At 38.9% G+C, this 16065-nt stretch overlaps 1 protein-coding gene across 1 annotated transcript in view; it reads left to right on the top strand.

The window, feature by feature from the left end:
• The window catches only part of LOC145663192 (uncharacterized), a 40474-nt gene that overhangs the window by 10904 nt on the left and 13505 nt on the right, over window positions 1–16065 (top strand). The window contains exons 3-4 of the mRNA XM_081729526.1: window positions 680–824; window positions 9817–9952. Of these exons, the coding sequence (XP_081585652.1) occupies window positions 680–824; window positions 9817–9952 (281 nt within the window). The remainder of the gene's footprint in view (window positions 1–679; window positions 825–9816; window positions 9953–16065) is intronic.

Genomic DNA, 16065 nt, shown 5'->3' with positions numbered 1-16065 from the left:
ATACAAAATCACTAGTGAATAATATAAATAGTTCACTAATGCTGGGTAACGAGAGGTATCTTAAGGCCCGAGCAGATAGGGGAAGGATCTCCACAGAACTCCGAGCAAGCTAGGCGGAGTGGATTTAGGATCCCCCATGCTCCACGCACGCAGAGGGGAGTTTAAGGTCAGAAAGCTCCATGCAATCTGAGTGACTGAGGTTAGGAGACCCACAGAGCTCCGAGCAAGCTGAAAGCTTTTGGTTAGGTAGTTTCTAGAACTCCAAGCAAGCTAAAGGAGTAGAAGTAATCAGCCAAAGACTGATAGTTGTTGTTGCAGTCCTCCTGGCTTTAAGCAGCTCCAGTGCGTGGTCCTTCGTCGTCACATGACCAGTGCAGTTGCTAGTATTCTTGTCGTCTACTACTGTAGTACTTCGTAGTAGAACGCACATGTTGGATGCTCATAAAAATGAGCACGTGTTGGTTGTTAGTAAACAGAGCCATGTGTGAGATACGGCAATATGGTTAAATTGCAATATGATTCTCTTGGATTCAGTCTCCTCAAATTAGTAGATAGATCACGATTAGAAATATATCCAAACTTGGACATTATTTCCATTGGCATATACGGTAGCTCTTTGTTGTGCAGCATTAAATAGGAATTCTCAAAAAGATTTCTGCTTTTTAAATCTCTTGTTTAGGAGTGGATTTACAGCTCCATCGTGCAGATTTTGACTTTTTGGTTGATGAATATGTGGCTGAGCAGGTAAAGGAAATTGGAGTTCGTGTGTCCAAATACAGTGCCTATGGAGAGCTACAGGAAACGAAGGACTCGCAATATCGAAAGTAAGTTTAAATTTATATAATTCCTTTAAGGCTAAAGGGCTATTGAATTAACACTAAGGAGTTTTCGTACATTGAAAACAAAGTCTAAAATATTATAGGACTACGATTTAGGAAAGGACCTTGTGTGGACAGCTGATGGGACGCTTCTTTCTTGCTCTTGTGTTGGCAGCGAGGATATATTACTTTAGACGTGGCCAAGTAAGAAAACATATCATTACGGATCCAGTCGATATTTGAAGGACATGGGGGAATATAATAAGCCCCATTGCATGACTGAGATATAACGTTAAGAAAATTTGAAAAGAAAATTACATAAAGTTTATTGGAAGTATTAATTAGACAATAAAGAAGTAATTGGCGTCATGAAAAATACAGAGGTAGTGGGAAGGAAAATACCGGGAGAACTTACGTACATACAGTAGTATTGTTCACTGCTAAATTGATATTGCATTACCCAGGTTAAACAAGAAATTTGTAGTTACTTTTCATTTTGAAACTATTCCTTAACTCTAAATTCAATTTCACGATCTTGTCCTCTTACCAGAGGCGCACCCACGCGGGTTGTTCACCGGTAGAGTTGCCAACTCTAAGAAATAAAATTACCGGCAGCCGCTCATAATCCTTAGAACAGATAACGACTAACTGTATTTTAAACCTTGAAGTACCGAATACAGTTCAATCTGACAAAAATACCGGTCTGCCAGTAAAATACCGGTCAGTTGGCAACCTTATCCAGCGGGTCCGGACCCCTTCCCCCCAAATTTCGCAACTAGACAGACATGTCTACGCTTTCTTAAGAGGCCTCATCCCGGCGAAATTAAAATACTGCTAATTTTACAGTGATTATGTGATATCTTCAAATATATAAAAGATAATCGAAATGTGGAACAAGAGCGTACTAGACAATATTTAGGGATGCACGCGAGACGAGACACGAGACGAGAGTGAAAATTTTATGCGAGACGCGAGACGAGACTAAACCATGCGAGACGAGACGTTAGACGAGACTCGGTTAATTCTCGCACGAGAAGTCTTGCGAGACTTCTCGCAGTCTCGCAACATATATGAATTACTTTTAATTGTATATTTAGTGATTTTACATTTATTGAGTTTTCTAAGTTGAGCGTTAATGCCTCCAGGAACAAAAAAGTAATTGGGGCAATAGACATTTTATGAGATTTATATTATTCAAGGTTGATTTTCAGAATTAAAGCCTTCTTTAGTTTCTAAACATCATTAAAAAAGTAAAGCTTTATAAATTGGAAATTTATTACAGCGTCGATTTAGGACTTTATTCTGCGACACAAACATATACACGCAGGCGCGCACGAATACATGAACTTCTGTTTTTGGTCTGAAAAGCGAACAAGACTCCCCATTGTTGCGAAATGCGATATTTCTGTTGTTTCTGTCTTTTTCACATTACTACTAGCGATTAATGTTGGGGGATGGTGGGGTAATCCCCTCTCGCAAGTTTATCCCCGGCCCGGCTCGCAGAAATATGATGATATTTTTAGTTAGATGCCTCCGGATAGAATGACTCTCAGCAAGCGATAAAATGCGGTCTACAATTGAGGTGTTCAAGTAGGAAGTTACACGAAACCGCGTTCTTCTAAGGTCAGCATTTTACTTAGCTCAGGATCAAAAGACATGTGGTCTGCGTCTGTGTGGCTTGACACCAGTGCTGTCGAGTTTACCAAAACTTTTCAGGTTTTGATATTCTGGCAATATTGCAGTTAGTTCAACTGTATGATCTGGAAATTGATCCAGAAAGCTTTTTTCGTATCAAGTATAGTTTGCTGGATATTTTGATTCTCGCAATTGTTAACATATTGCGTTTTCCTCAAGTCCGTTGACACAAGTAATGTTATTCCTTGGTGGTAAAGGGAGATAGGCGACAATAGATGGCAGCACTGTTCTCCTCAGTAGCGTAGCCAGGATGTGTGTTTGGGGGGGGGGCTCAAGTGCTGTTATAGGTACATATAAAGAAATTACAAACAAAATATATATAAACATAAAAATATATAAATAATTACAAACATCAAAGTACCAAAGTACATTGTCGGACCTCTTTAAGAGGCGCGGCCCCTCTGCCCCCTTCCCTACGCCACTGGACACAAGTAACGTATTTTTATATTTTCTCTGTTGCTTCCACAAATTTAATGCTAGAGAGTTTAAACTTTCTGAAAAGAAAGTTCAAACCTATTCTATGGTAACAATCCGTGTCAATTTTGGACATTGTGACGTTAGAGCATTCCTCGGACTAGAAGCAGGCAAAGACAAGGTTGAAATCCGATTAAATAAAGACAAAGAAATTTACATATAGATATAGTAAAAGGATCCGGGTTTGGTTCAATGAGTTCAGAAAAACATATACGGAAACGTTATATTCTTTAAATCCTAATTATATTGGCGACTTTTTTTGCGGCAAAAATGTGCCCGCGTGGCATACTGGAAAATATTGCTGGAGACCTCTAAGCTGGAAAACAATGTTGGATCCAGTAAAAATTTATACTGGTTTTGCTGTAAATTATGCTATTAATTTGACGAAAATTAATGGTCCAGCAATCAAATTTCAGCACAACTTCCCTTTTAATTTGGAGCGGAGGGGACACAAGTTCGGATACCATGTTGAACTCTAGGTTCCGTCTCCTTAGGATGTCATGAACATTCATCTCATGGAAAGCAATGGCAAACCACCATGGATTCACCTTGCCAAGGGACTTTTAGGTCAAATACCTGCCTTCGGACAGAATATCACATCATTCATTAACAGCCATAGAATAACACACTGCAAAATTTTGACCCAGAATATATGTGAGACTGCGAGACCATGCGAGAAAGTCTCAAAATTTTATGCGAGACGCGAGACGAGACCAACATTTGAGGCTGCGAGGCGAGACGAGACTTTTTCATATCTTGTCTCGTCTCGTCTCGCGTGCATCCCTAACAATATTATTTTGCGTGAGGCACCATTCTCACAAGTGACCTAGTGGCTTTCCGTTTTTAACCGTCTAGAAACGCGAAAATAAATGCCGATTTTTAAAATGGCTCGAAACCGAAAACAGATAAGTGAGTCGAGATAACGGTATCTCATGTAAAATAATATTGTTTAGGGCGCTCTTGTTCCACGTTTCGATTATCTTTTATCTATTTGAAGATATCACATAATTACTGTAAAATTAGCGGTATTTTAATTTCACCGGGATGAGGCCTCTTAAAGGAAATTTCTTGCTGAAAGAACACTATGGTTGCACTAGAAGAGAAATGGTTGAAATCTGTGTTTCTTCTTTTCTTATAGAAACAATTTAGTTGTATTATTTTTGCTGTGATATAAGCGGAAGTACTTCAAACTTACTTATCGTTTTATTGAATGTAGAATAATTAGTGCTGTACTTAATAGACATAGTGACTACTACTGGTTCCGCTCCCCCAAGCTTCGGACACCCCACAACACAAATTTCTGGGTGCGTTCCTGCCTTTTACAGATCTACATCTCTGACTGCTGCCTATAGCACCCATTATGTGCTCTAATTTCCCAATTCTACAATATTGTTAGTATAAAAAGAAAAATGTGAAATGAAACGTATCAATTTATAGGTCTTATTGGGATAAACAAAATGACAAATGTGAATATAAAACCTCATGCGTAGTTTTCGAGAAAATATTCTTATTTAACTTAAAACTAAATTATACACATTTAACAAGACAAAAGAAATAATGTATGAGATTGCAATTTCCAGATCAATATATATATTTTTTTTAAGTAAAGAATCTTAGGCTTAAAAATGGCTTCTGCTTAACACATTGAGTTTACACTACATTGCCTTCCATTCTTTGAAATGAAATGAAATCTTTAAGTTTTACGTCCCATCGTTATGCCGGTTAGGCTAAAGGAGACGGTGATGATGAGCGATGAATGAAATGGTGCAATGAAGAAAGTGGGAGGAAACGGGAGAACCCCAAGAAAACCCACGCACACGGTGTTTGTCCACCACAAAGTTCACTTGGCGGGGGCTGGGATCGAGCCCGGGACCCCAAGCACCAGAAGGGAACGCTCTACCACTGAGCTACTGCGGCCCCCTTCCATTCTTTATACAACTATGACATTATATTAATTTCTACAAAGTCTATTAAATTTACCCTTTTCTATTTCATTTGCAGCTTACATACAACCATTTGACGATTTCACTTTTTGCTAGGACCCTCTAGCTCGAGGAGGACATCCACAAACTTCGAATATATATATATATATATATATATATATATATATATATATATATATAATATTAAATTAGACCTTTCTTAATAGGTTGTACGCTGTAAATATAGATGAATCTTTAAATTAAGTTTTATGTTGAGGAAATACGTTGTAGAACACAAACTGCCTCTGATAGTTATTTATATCTTTTTTTTTTTTTTTAATCTATGATTACTAATTTGCTGTGCTTTTAATCTGACAAATTCCAATATAGAACATATTGAAAAATCAAATTTACAGATGTCGTAACTGAAAAATGCAAGTATTGGGTCGGTGCATAAGTTTTTGCGGTTCTTATACATTGTTATTTATTTTGTATTTTATTTTTATTTTGCTGTTCTGTTAATCAAATACCAATATAACATAGACATAACATTAACATATTCTACGAGCGTAACAATATATTGCATACATTTTACTCTCACTCACATTAACTCACCATCAATCAGTGCTGTATTCACCTCCACTATCTTATGACTTTCTGCCAATGTTCAGGTGGCAGTTCAATACCTCGCCTGTAGAACTGTTTTGGGTTTGATTGGAAGAAATCTGTTAGCCATTGGTCAAGAGAAGCTTCATTAGGAAACACTTGCCCCTGAATGTGGTTAGAGAGAGAGCAGAAAAGATGGAAATCTTAGGTGGCAAGATCAGGAGAGGGTCGAAGAGTAAAATGTGACGGAAATGATCACTTTTTCTCAACTTTACATTTCATATTAGTCTATCTGAAATATATACAATAATACGTTCACAATCAATAAAACCTGTGCTTCACAACACACAAACTCCAAACTACGGTGAAACAACGGAATAACGATAAACAATCGCTTCACGCCGCATTATTGCCAACCTAAAAGAATACCGTATGAAATTATGCATTGACCCAATACAAATGTACACAATTTTTAAACACGAAAGCAATTCAAGACTTAATTTCTTTCCATGCTTTATTTATTAGGGTTACGCAAATGGAGCTGTATGTCCGTTACTCCACATGATAACTTTTAACGGAAGCGAATTTTTAATTATGTTTTTTGCAATAGACACGATGGCGATTATCTCAGCTGATGTAGATAATGGAGTTAATCCATTAACATATTCATGACCATATTCCATTTCGTATTATTGAAACAACGGTGTATAATTGTAGAATGCTAGAAGTTATACTTCGTCAAGTTAGATGGCAGCAAACATCTTCCAGTAGTAGACATCTATGGACGAAATTGAAACTTCTAGAAACTTCACATGATCCTCTTTGCAGTTTGTACCTTTATATCTATCTATCTATCTATCTATCTATCTATCTATCTATCTATCTATCTATCTATCTATCTATCTATCTATCTATATATCTATCTATCTATCTATCTATATATATATATATATATATATATATATATATATATATATATATATATATATATATATATATATATATATATATATATATATATATATATATATACAGGGTGGTTGTGCATCAATGACGGAAAATTCAGGAGATGAATCTACAGGTAAAAACAAGCAAAAAATGTCATATGAACATTGGGTGAATGCGGCTTCGTTTGGACGCTAGAGGCGTCTGAAATGTCACCTTCTGAGGCGGCAATTTGCAATATCGCAACAACGGAGAGAAATACGAATGTCGGGTCAAAAGATATCAAAGGAAACCTCATCCGAAGAATCCAATTATGCATAAGTGGTGGCGAAACAGTGGCGGCGCTAGAGGGGGCACAAAGAAAGTGAATGAAACATGGATTAAAGTGAACAATTTACACTGAAAAATTGTAGGAGGGGATGTTACTTGAAACATGCAGGAACAAATGTTAACCCTTTTCTTGGCAAGGAGACTTGTGTTGCTCAGAAAAAATACTAGACGCGACTTCCGTGCTATTATAAAATAATAGTTTCATGTTTTATTTAGACAAGGCTGTGATGTAATGTATCCCGTAGGATACATTGCCAAAATAGGTAGTCAAAGAACGAAAAATGTTCAAAAAGTCATGTAACCTAAAGGATACATTGTCAAGAAGTGGGTTAATGAGCAAAGACGACAATGGCTACGCTGTAGGTACACTATGGGAGCCGGAATATAGGAATACAGTATCTTTGTAAGGGAAAGAAATAGGAATGTCGGGTTAAAAGATATCAAAGGAAACCCCGTCCGAAGAATTCAATCATGCATAAGTGATGGCGAAACAGTGGCGGCGCCAGGGGGCACAAACGAAGTGAATGCAACGCGGAGAAAAGTGAACAATTTACACTGACAAAGTGCAGGAGGGGATGTTACATGGAACATGCAGCAAGAAATGTTAATGAACAAAGGCAACAATGTCTACGCTGTAGGGACACTATGGGAGGCGGAATGTAGGAATACAGTATCTGTATAACGGAGAGAAATAGGAATGTTAGGTAAGAAGATTTCAAAGGAACACCCATCCGATGAATCAAATTATGCATAAGTGGTGGCGAAGCAGTGATGGCCCAAGGGGCACAAAGGAAGTGAATGAAACACAGCGATTGGACGTAAGCAATATCGTATCTCCAGTTTATGACCTAGGGCTTACCTATTCTACTTAAAGACGTGCCACTGAGGACACGACAGTGTATGTGGTTTATGCATGATGGCATCCTTTCCCATTCATGTCCCACCATTCGTGCATATCTGAACGAAAAATTTCCACGCAGGTAGATAGATCGTAGAAGCAAAGGAGTATAGCCCCTACGTTCACCCGATCTGAATACCCTAGACTTTTTCCTGTGTAGTTACGTGAAGAGCCTCGTGTATACACGGCCCGTGCAGGGCATTGAAGATCTTCGCTAGCGTGTCTGAACTGAATTTGGCACACTACGGCGAACTCCAGCGTTATTGCCAAAAGTCAGAGAATCCTTACGCCATCTTGTAACTGTCTGTCTCAAAGAACAAGGAGGACATATTGAACACCTTTTTTAAGACAGCATTATGTTGACTATGGCAAGTACAATACCTCTTGTTTTTACAGTATACTGGGCCTCATCTTCCGTACGTGTTTTGTACGATCTGCACGTATCATCACTAAGAGTGTTTAACAGTTTCTTTGTAGATCCCATGCGCCGCCACTGTTTCGCAGTACGTGCGCATAATTTGATTCTTAGGATGGTGTTTCCTTTGATATCTTTTGACCCGACATTCCTATTTCTCTCAGTTACAAAGATACTTTATTCCTACTTCCGCCTCCCATAGTGTCCCTACAGCGTAGACATTGTTGCCTTTGTTCATTAACATTTCTTGCTGCATGTTCCATGTAACATCCCCTTCTACAGTTTGTCAGTGTAAATTGTTCACTTTTCTCCGCGTTGCATTCACTTCGTTTGTACCCCCTGGCACCGCCACTGTTTCGCCATCACCTACGCATAATTGAATTCTTCGGACGGGGTTTCCTTTGATATCGTTTAACCCGACATTCCTATTTCTTTCCGTTACAAAGATACTGTATTCCTACATTTCGGCTCCCATAGTGTCCCTACAGCGTAGCCATTGTCGTCTTTGCTCATTAACATTTGTTGCTGCATGTTCCAAGTAACATCCCCTCCTACAATTTTTCAGTGTAAATTCACTTTTCTCCATGTTTCATTCACTTTCTTTGTGCCCCCTCTAGTGCCGCCATTGTTTCGCCATCACTTATGCATAATTGGATTCTTCGGATGAGGTTTTCTTTGATATCTTTTGACCCGACATTCGTATTTCTCTCCGTTGTTGCGATATTGCAAATTGCCGCCTCGGAAGGTGACATTTCAGACGCCTCTAGCGTCCAAACGAAGCCGCATTCACCCAATGTTCATATGACATTTTTTGCATTTTTTTACCTGTAGATTCATCTCCTGAATTTTCCGCGATTGATGCACGACCACCCTGTATATATATATATATATATATATATCTGACGTTTCAAAGACAGTAAGTCACATTTGAAAAGTCAGTTCAAGTAAATAAAGCATGCATGGAGCACCAAAAATTGAATCTATTCACAGATATCTCCATGAAAATTACGTGCATTATATGTAAATCAGTTTTGTTGGAAACAAACTCAAATTCAAACTTCTGTTAAATAGACGACGACATTTCTGTGGATGGTAACTCTGGTAGTATTATGCTAGCAAAATTGAACAAAGAGATTCGCAAAGGTACTTCTCATATGTTGGGGTCAGGGGCGGATCCAGGACCGACTTCTGGGGGGGGGCGGTGGGTTGTCATACTGCCACTTTTAAGGGCTCCAAACTTTGGGATGGATTTTATTTATATATAAAATAAGAAAGCATCCTCTTCTGGGGGGGAGGGACCGATCGCCTCCATGGATCCGCCCCTGGTTGGAGCTTGCGCATATGCGGATAAAGGTAGATTTCTACCTGATATCCTTATAGTTATTAATTTAGAAGTCAGTTTTCTCTATTAAATTCACAATTATTTAACTCCCTGCCATTACTATATAACTAAACCTTTGTTCTAGGGAGGAGGGCGTGAAGGCCCAGTGGTAGAGTGCTTACGTTTTGTGCGTGCAATCCCTAGTTCAATCTCCGTCCAAGTAAGTTTGTGGTGGACAACATCGTGTTCATGTTTTTTTTTTTTTCGAGTTACCCTTATTTCCACCAATTCTTCTATCATTATTCATTGCCGTAATCATCCGTCTCCCTTAGCCGCATATCGTGGAGCGTTAAACTCAAAGATTTCATTCCATTTTCATTTCTTTGTTCTAGGTACCAAACAACATGTAAACTACAAAATTTCACGTGGCTTGAACCATTGGAAGACGTTGAGAAAACAGGTTATAATTGCACTAAATGGATTCATAATGGAGGATCAGTGAAAATAGAGCACGATTTCACTCGAGAAGTAAGTTTCTCATAGCTCCTTTCTTTTTCTTTTCATTTCTTTCTTTTTCTTTTTTCTTTTTTTGCTGATGGAATAGTTCCCAGAACATAGAAGATTATGACTACTTTCACATGTTGTAGTAAAGCCTCATCAAAGAAAGTAAATTACACACCCAAAATAATAATAATAATAATAATAATAATAATAATAATAATAATAATAATAATAATAATAATAATAATAATAATAATAATAATAATAATAATAATAACGCAGATGAAAGATCGGTCATGTGGTAAGCACATAGCAATACAAATATTTTGGAAAATTTTCAGCTGTAGAAGGGGGTAAGCAGGACCACCCAAATTGACATAGTTATGTATTTGATTCTTAGAAAACATTTACAAAATTTTGATTTTTGAAAAGTCTCTAATTTAAGGGTAGGCAAATATACCCCTCCCGAAATTTAAGAGGAGAACATGTCTTACGAAACATAAAAAAAAACAACTTGTACGTATGAACATAACTATAACGTAACAAAGCCTCATCAAAGGGGATAAGTAGGTCCAAAAAACTACAAAATTTAGATTTTTGACATTTTTTTTACCCATAAAAGGGAACAACATGAACTTACAAAGGTACGTACCAAAGTTCTATATTGACATACCAAATTTTTAGTTTTGGTAATTTCTGAAATTTCAGTTGGGGATCCCATGCAAGTCTTCTGAGATTTTTGGGGTGTGCTTAAGCTAGTTTGCCATGCTGCAAGAATTTTGTACCTGTCATTAAAAAAAAATCTCGCAACCCTGCAATATTTCTCCATGTAAACATAATCTTAATAAGGACAAGCAACATTTTTTTCATCTTGCAAGGAGTTAACATGTTCAACTTTCTGAGTCATCTTGCTTACTAGCTGCTATCGCCCTCCCACTGACATAAAGAAAATAACAGTTTCACCGCTTCCGAAACGACGTATTCTTTTGGACGGGAGGGGAAGCGCGCCAAAATACACGTTTTTAATGAACAGGTTCACTATTGGTCCAGTAGAGTGCAGTGCTGTATGGGTGGAGATGTCAGAAAGTTGTAATGTGTAAATAGTAAATAGAAAGATGGAGTTGCAAGATTTTTTAATGTTAGCTACAAGATTCTCGAAGCATGCCAAACTTAGCTTTAGGTACTTCTGCCAAAATCAACAGGACATTGACTGCTATGACGTCATACCACGTGATCTGGTCTCGTGATAACCCTCAGTCAACCAGAGTTGAGTAAGCCTTAGGCTCGGTTCAGACGTGCAGAAAAGTCTGTTGCGGGCCCGCAACAGACTCGCAGCAGACTCGTGCGGGCGTCAAAGATCAACCAGTTCAGACGTGCAGAAAAGTCTGCTGCGGGCCCGCAGCAGACTCGTGCGGGCGTCTCAGCCCAACCACTTCACAGACATAGAAAACAGCTCATTTTATTTTCAGCTGCAGTTGAATGAAGATGGAAACTGAAAGAAGAAAACGGGCTGTTTTTGTATACTTAGCCAGTAAAATCCTAAGGAAGAAACAGAGACGATACTGGGTTCATCCGTACGTAAGCTCACGACTGCTTAAAGGTGAATTTTCTTCCATGTTTCTTGATTTGCGCAATGACGAAGAAAAGACCTTTAATTATTTTCGTATGAGCATCACTTCATTTAAGATAAGTGATAAAATTAAAGCAGAAGATACTTTCATGAGACTTGCGATACCACCAATTGAAATGTTGGTTGTTACATTAATGAGTTGATTTTGAGTTTAACGTCCCGTTCAGCAGCGGGGCTATATGAGACGTGGACCTACTGATTAACGTGAAATCCGAACCACATGAGCTCCCGGCGAGAATCGAACCCGCGCCTCCCACGCCAAAGGCGGATACACTAACCGCTTAGCCACGGAGGAGCTCTGGCTGTTACATTAAGGTAAGTTAATTATGTTAACTAATTATCGTTTGTAAGAGCACAGAAAGTTATACATTCGGAGACCTATTCATAGACATTTTCAGACGTTATTAGCGGCCACTGGCGTAGTTTAACAATTGCGTGACTAATTTCGATTTTTTGACATTGGTGGCTTTAAATTAAAAATGAGACTTCCCGAAAATCCCGCTCAAGAGGGAGCGTTTCAATAATAGTAAAATTTCCCTTTATTTATTCACAAATTACCAAATGTGAGGATTTGCTTCAGTTAGAGATGTAAAATTCGGCATGTAAACTCATATTAAAAATAATGGAGCACAGGTTTCAGCGTCTTTGAAAATTTTCTCTTGAAGGGGAGATGGGGGATTTCTATAGTAGTGGGATCCGGTGGCTCAGTGATAGTGTGTTCACCTCTAGTTCGATCCCAGCTTGCGTCAAGTGGGCTTTGTGGTGCGAGAAGCACCGTGTGCGTGAGTTTTCTCGGGGTTCTCCCGTTTCCTCCGACTTTATTCATTCCACCATTTCATTCATTTATGATCATCATCATTATTTCCTTTAGCCTACCCGGTATAATCGTGCGACGTAAAACTCAAGGATTTAATTTCATTCCTATAGTAGTGACATTCCCGTTATATATTGAGAAAGTATAGGACTCGCTTAGATTGGAGATGTGAAATTCTTAACGTAAACTCTTAAATAAAAATAATGGATTTAGTGTTTCCGAATAATCAATTTCTAAGGTGAGAAAAAGGAAACATTTTTATAATTTTGGCATTTAACGATAGAAGGTTTTGAGGAAATCCCCAATACGTGTAGCACACCAAAAGGAGGCAACACAGCAAACGGAAGCAGAAACAGATGGGCTGATTATTTTGTAAGCGACATAGGTAGAGTTCCATGGCAAGATAACTTTGTTTAAGTTGTTCTTTATGTAAGAAAACATTCAGTTGTTATCTTTAGAATAGCAACGACGTGCACAATGTTATCAATTGCACGAGAAAAAAAAAAAATATTTCTGTTACATCTCAGCATGCTTTTTTATTTTTTAATCACATGAGTACCCTGATGTTCAACACTTTTCGTGTTAACTCTATTTTTAAAAAATTTAGTACATTAACAAATAAAAACAACAATTGTCAGCCGAAAAACGATGTTTTTTCTTTCTTTTCTGTTCTGCTATTATGTTGATGGTTGTTTTGGACTTCAGCGTCCCTTTTGAGCACAGAAGCTATATAATACGTGACCTCGACCCAAGAGCGCCCATGTTTTGTTTTCAAGGGGGGGGGGGGGGCCAATATAAGCGACTTTTCAAATATAGTTTCATTTTTTGCTGCAACTAATGTAAAAATTCTATTGGGATTTCGATATTCCCAAGTACAATTTCCTCTTAGGGGGGGGGGGACGAACGCAACACCTTGCTCCCCTGATGGGCGCCCTTGCCTCGGCCTAAAGTATAATGCAACGTACGTTATAAACAGTCGGTTCATTCCGGAGTGAGTGACAAGAAATCTCATTAAAGAAACTGCATTAACAATAAAGGCTTTTTCTCTAAGCGTATTTGTTGTCTATTGTTATCACAAAAAAGTATTCATAGTCTCTCAGCTGGAAAAGGACACTAAACGAAAATCATATGTAAACACTATGTGAATATTAGATTTTTATATTGAAAAGTAATAATAATGCATACCAATGCTGTTTTTTTTCCTCTTCTGTTTTTTCATTAAATTTCTCACATAAGATTTCACACACGTTATTCCATGCATCCCGTTTTTTATTTCTATCTCTATACATTTCGCAGTTTAAATTCCATATCTCGTGATATTTTGGTATTTCGTTAATGAATAGTTCTTCATTCAGTTCTTCGCTTTCCATTTCTGCGGGCGCGGGAAAGTCTGCACGTGTGGCTTGCCTCATTGCCAGCAATGGTTTTCCGACCCGCAACACCTGTGCGGACTCGCTGCGAGCCAGCAGTCCCCGCAACTCAATTTTCGCCCGCTGCGGGCCCGCAGCAGAGTCGTGCGGGAAAGTCTGCACGTGTGGCATGAATGATAAGAACCAATGTATTTCCGGCTCGCGCGGGTCCGCAACAGAGTTTTCTGTTGCGGGCCCGCAACAGACTTTTCTGCACGTCTGAACCGAGACTTAAACCCATCCATATTACTTATATACACTTATTAATTGAATGAAAACACCTAAAAAAATGCAACTTACCATATTAACATGGCATTGGATTACCTTTTGTACTCAGAACAGCTCTGATACGACGTATAAGGAGCCATAGAGATCTTGAATGGTAACAAGTGGAATATTACATTATTTTGTGTGCAATGCACCAGTGACTTCGATGAGAGTGCTTAGACGCGGAAGTCTGCGCAGGATTCTTATATCCAAGACAGACCACAGATCTTTGATAATGTGTTAGTCCGAGGATTGGGCGAGCCAGGGAAGATGTTCAATTTCATACTGATGTTCCTGAAAACCACTTTGTAACAGCTCCAGCTTTGTGACAGAAGTTCATTGTCATCCTGGAACATGGTGTCATTGCGTCATTTACGAGTGGTGACGCAACTCCATCAGCGATGAGTTTTTCAGACGAGTAATGTCTCTGCAGCCAAATTCCTTAGGGCCAATGCTCCTATGGAGACGAAATGCTCAGGCCACACGCTTTTTTGTCCCAATGTAGTCGGGGCCAATGACATCTGTCAAATATTTCGATGTTCTTCATGGGCTATTTGTTATTCACTAAAATTAAAAGAAGTTAGACTGTTTAGCGGAAAACTTTACATTATGTAATTAAAGAGATCTTGTAACAATCATTTCCTCTTTGTTTGAATTTTCGTTCAAAACAAAATCTTTCGCTTAATCATACTAAATTGAAACCATCGCTGGTCACGAAACAACTAAAATTGCTGAAATTTTGGAATGGCAATTCTTGATGTCCATTCTTTTCAATTTGTTGCTTCCCTCGGCAGTTACGCTAAAATACAAATAATCAGTTGAACATAGTCGTTGTTTCTCAGTCACAAGAACAACTGGAATCAAGAAGCATTGTCCCAATTTGTTCCAACCTTGAGAACTATGTTGTAGTACAATTAAAGGCCTTACGCTCGGTTCTGCAAATTAAAGTTAAATTCGAATCAAACCTATGCAAGAGATGTACTGGCCACCCAGAACATTATGGTCATCTACCTAATACCTAGAATGTCCACCTTTGGCTCACAGGACAGTAGCAATGAGACCTTCCTGGAGCTGCTAGAACCATGGGGCACCATTTCTACGCACAAAAGTAACTTAATTCCTCTAATTTTCTCGGAGGGGGTCAATGAGTTTGATCTGACTTCAATGACATCCCAAAGGTATTCAACTGGGTTAGGCTTGGGTGAGCCTGGGGGTCATTTCAGCAATTGAAATTCACTATTGTGCTATTCGAACCCTTGCAGCAAAACGCTAACCTTATGACAAGCAGCGTTGTTCTGCTGAAAAATGCCATTCCCAGCTGGAAACATGGCCGACATAAATAGGTGTACGTAATCAGCAATGAGCTACCGATGACTAGAAGCTGTCATGGTATTCACCACATGTACTACCAGGTCCAAGGATGACCAATGAAGGTTCCCGAATCACAATCAAGGCGGCACCGGCCTGTTGCCATCCGACTGTGGATGCTGTTCCCCTGAAAGACGGCGGATTCTAACCTTTCCATCGATATGATGAAGACAGTATCGTGATTCGTCGGACCATCCAACGTTGTGCCATTGCTCTGTGATCCAATGAGGATGGGCACGTATCCATTCCAGTCGATATCGATTATGCCATGCTATTAACATTGATACACGTGTGGCACATCGGCTGCGGAGGCCCATTTCTAACACTGTACTATGAACCTTGTGCTCAGACACACTCATACATTGTTTACCGTTAAGGTCTGCTGTTAATTGTGCCATAATTTGCGCCCTATCCTGTTTTTCCAACCTCGACAGTGTACGACGTCCGACAACTTTAAAGAGGTTCCAACCTCATGTCCTATGGTTTGGTTCTGGTTTTACCGTCCTTTACCTTCCTTTGGAAGACATTAACCATAGCAGCTCGTGAACATATAACAAGACGTTATTTCTGAGACGTCCATTCTAAGCCACGAGAGTCTGGTCCTTATGAAACTCTGATACATCGTCGGCCTCTCCTTTCTACGCAAAAGTAT

This window comes from Thermobia domestica, chromosome 10 (genome assembly GCF_964235325.1).
Source record: "Thermobia domestica chromosome 10, izTheDome1.hap1.1, whole genome shotgun sequence".
Classification (NCBI taxonomy): Eukaryota; Metazoa; Arthropoda; class Insecta; order Zygentoma; family Lepismatidae; genus Thermobia; species Thermobia domestica.
Note: the sequence above shows the minus strand (reverse complement) of the source record. Positions and strands in the feature narration are given on the sequence as shown.